Below are 3,579 nucleotides of genomic sequence, written 5' to 3'. Positions count from 1 at the left end.
ATGATTGAAAATGAATAGATTAAAAAAATTTCCCACAAAAAAAGTGGGGGAACCAAATGAATGCTAACAGTATGATTTGGTAACTCATTTCTCAAGCTGCTACCTCTCAAACAGATGCTATTGTGTGTTAGTCAAAACCTTACCGCCAAAACTAAACGGATGCTAGCGCCTAGCGTGTGTTTTAGTCTAAACCCTACCCACAATCTCTAGCTTCCTTTTTATGTGTTTAGTGTTTGTGTACTTTGGTTTTTGCCCGGTTTTCTTCAATTAAAATCGAGCAACTATCTTCTTATTATATGAAATGGCAGAGCTCCTGCCCTTGCCTCGCCAAGATGCTCGAAAAATAAGCTGCTACAACATCTCCAACACTGGAAAGAACTCTCAAGGGGACGAATCATCCGGAGATAGTAACATACATCGATATGGAGAGCAAGAACAACATTAGTACACACACTGATACGATCTTGACAATAAGATCGCTCTCATTGAAGCTTGATTACAAGATGCATGCTTCCTTGCATTTCGCGTACATATGCAGACTTGATTCTTCTAATCGGCTAGACATGGAGCTGATTAATTAATTAGATCGATCTGAATACCTGCAAGCACATCAAGGAACGATCGAACGATCGAGTAAATAGTTATGTTGATTCTTCAATGAAATAGTAGAAGATTAGAACCAATTAACTTTGGTTAGCACAAGAAGTAACTAATTACCAGGTAATAACATTCGCCCATTTGCAGGCTCTTCATGAGGACGCCGCGCTCGTTCACTGGGAGGATCTCGCCGGAGGAGTGCACCAGAATCACGTCAGGCCCGAACGTACCTGCCACGTCCAATGCGCCGGTGCTTGGCACCTCGTATACCGTGCCATTGATGAACACCGGCATCGTCGTCCCTGGAACTGGAATTCATACCCACCCACCCATCATTTTCATAAGCAATTTAGCACGCATGCATATGATCATCAGTTATGTATTGCAAGCTTTCTTCATGCAAGAAGCAAGATGCAGAGGCATGCATGGTTTTGCTTGATGGCTTCAGGCTATACTAACAATGTAGAACCACTAGAACTACTACTAACCAGTTGCTTGGTAGCTTAGTTGCGATGCGTCGGTAGCCGTGTAACCATACTGGTTTTCGCCACCGCGTGCCATGAGGCCCATTTGCCGGGGGATGGCGAAAAGATCGTCTCCGCCGTCGGCGTCGTCTACCAAGAAACGGGGCGCCGTGTTGACCGCGGCCGCGGCCGCCGAAACACCGCCGCCCAGCTGTCCGTACTGCATGGTGTTGTAGGGAGAGGTGCCGATGGCGTGGTAGCCATGGCCGGCAGCTGCGTTGGAGGGGAGCTGGTCCGCGTCCCCGGTGCCGCCGCAGGACTGCTGGAGCTGGCGGGCACGGCGGCGAGAGCGGGAGCGGCGGTTCTGAAACCAGTAGAACACGTTGGCGTCACGGACAGCGCCGAAGCGCTCGAGGAGGAGGCGGATGCGCGCCGTCTCATCCTTGGCCGGGTTCACCATCCCGCTGTTGAAGATGGACTCCAGGATCAGGATCTGCTCCGGCTTGGGCGCCCACCGGGACCGTGTCGTGGTCGGCTCGCCCCCCTCGCTGCTGCGGCCGCCGCCGTGTGCGGGAGCTTGGCCGTGGTGGTGCTGGTCCATGAAGAACCTAGCTTGTTAGCTTGGTGTGAGATGCTCTTGAAAGGAAAAAAACGAGGATTGGTGGTAGGGAATCCAAGGGGGGGAAGGGGCATAAATGGAGCGTCCCGTATACTTATAGTTAGAGGCTACATTTTTTTGGAAGTTAGAGGCTACTTTTTTTTTGAAAGAGAAAAGTATATCTTTTGTCCCTCAACTCTTGGTGAAGTCTAGATTTGGTCCCTCAACTTCAAAACCGAACAACTTGCACCTCTAACTACCGAAACCGGATAAGGTTCGTCCCCGGACTCGGTTTTGACCGTTTTTGGTGTTGACTCACCCCGGTTTTGACCCGTGCTCACTCATATTCCTGTAATTTTTTTATATCCGTGAACTTTTTGAAATCCACATACACTTTTCAACTCCGCATAGTTTTTTCAAGGTCACATATTTTTCTCAAAAATAAACATACTTTTTTCAAATCAGCAAACTATTCTAAAATTCACATACTTTTTTAAAATCCGTGATTTTTTAACATTTACGTACCTTTTCCAAATCCCCGTATTTTTCCCAAGTTTGTGTAATTTTATCAAATCCAAGTATTTTTCAAAGGCATGAACTTTTTTTGAAATTCGCATACTTATTTCAAATCCACATGCTTTTCAAAGTCCGCATTTTTTTTCAAATCCGTGTTCCATTTATAATCCATGAACTTTGTTTGAAATTCACATACTTGTTTCAAGATGAAACAATTTCTGAAATCCACATATTTTTGCGTAAAAGAAGTCCATATCCGCGTACTTTTTTCAAGTTCGCATAAAATTTTCAAATTCATGAACTCTTTCAATAAAATGTACTCAAATTTGAAAGTGTACATCAATTTTAAAAAATTAAATGAACTTAAAAAACTAAATGAACTTTTAAAAAATACGCATATTTGAAAAAGTACATGAACTTGTAAAAAGTACGCAGATTTAAAAAAAGTACAAAATTTTTAAAAAGGTTCACGTATTTGAAAAAATAACCGAATTTGAAAACATCACGTGGACTTGGAAAAGGTATCCAAATTTGAGTCGGAACGGTCAAAACCAGGGTGGGACAGCACCAAAACCGGTCAAAACCGTTACCAGGGATGAATCTTGTCCGGTTTTAGAAGTTAAGGGTGCAAGTTGTCCGGTTTTGAAGTTGAGGGACCAAATCTAGACTCCGTCAAGAATTGAGGGACGAAAAATATACTTTTCTCTTTTTGAAACACAGTTCGAACGCAGAGCTCACAAACACGTATATACAGATACACTCACTTGAACGCACAGCCGCGCATCCTACTCCTATACGCAGCACCAGGAGAATAAAACGGTAAGTTTTGAGATTGACGGTATCTCTCTTACGATTGAAAGGATAAAGGCGTTAAATTCAAAAATAAATCCAGCACAAGGAACTTGACCACTGAGCTATGCTTGGCTAGAGGACACTCTCTCTTTCATTGATCCATGCGTTTTATTTTCTTAATTGATTTCAAACGATGTACTTTGTTTCTTTGGGCTTTTATTATTAACTAAAACTTCATTTATCATTGTATATATACATCATTCTGCATATAAACTTTCTGAAGAAGGTTATCAGTCCATAGTTATCCTTACTCTCCCTATGTCATTATGTTGATTTCTTCCCTATTACTGGATCCACAAGAACTTTTCAATGTCTATGTTCTTTGCTTATTTTTGTAACGTTAGGCTTCTGTTCTTTGCATGCTCTACAATGGATGGGAAAAATGGGAGAATATTATATGGAAACCAGCATTCGGTGAAAACCGGTAAAAACCACGCGAAAACGATTTTTTGAAGTTTAAAAAAAATCAAGAAAATAAGGGATGTTAAGAGGGTGATGTTCTATTGCCATGCAAAATTTCAACTTCAAACACATTACATGATGTGAGGTATG

General features: G+C 42.5%; 1 protein-coding gene across 1 annotated transcript; it reads right to left on the bottom strand.

Moving 5' to 3' along the window:
* Nucleotides 1-394: 394 nt before the first annotated feature.
* Nucleotides 395-1,717, bottom strand: LOC125547857 (WUSCHEL-related homeobox 10-like). The gene is made up of 3 exons (XM_048711606.1): nt 1,086-1,717; nt 718-905; nt 395-599 (listed from the first exon to the last, which is right to left on the bottom strand). Exons 1-3 carry the CDS (start codon nt 1,660-1,662, stop codon nt 582-584), a joined length of 783 nt encoding a protein of 260 aa, XP_048567563.1. The 5' UTR covers nt 1,663-1,717; the 3' UTR covers nt 395-581.
* Nucleotides 1,718-3,579: the final 1,862 nt, after the last annotated feature.

This window comes from Triticum urartu, chromosome 3 (genome assembly GCF_003073215.2).
Source record: "Triticum urartu cultivar G1812 chromosome 3, Tu2.1, whole genome shotgun sequence".
Taxonomy (NCBI): Eukaryota; Viridiplantae; Streptophyta; class Magnoliopsida; order Poales; family Poaceae; genus Triticum; species Triticum urartu.
Note: the sequence above shows the minus strand (reverse complement) of the source record. Positions and strands in the feature narration are given on the sequence as shown.

Bases quoted from the DNA above. Each gene is read 5' to 3' on its own strand.
- LOC125547857 (XM_048711606.1), bottom strand. From the start codon at position 1,662: ATGGACCAGCACCACCACGGCCAAGCTCCCGCACACGGCGGCGGCCGC. The intron at 906-1,085 runs GTTAGTAGTAGT...TATGAATTCCAG, and splicing joins ACTAAGCTACCAAGCAACTG to TTCCAGGGACGACGATGCCG.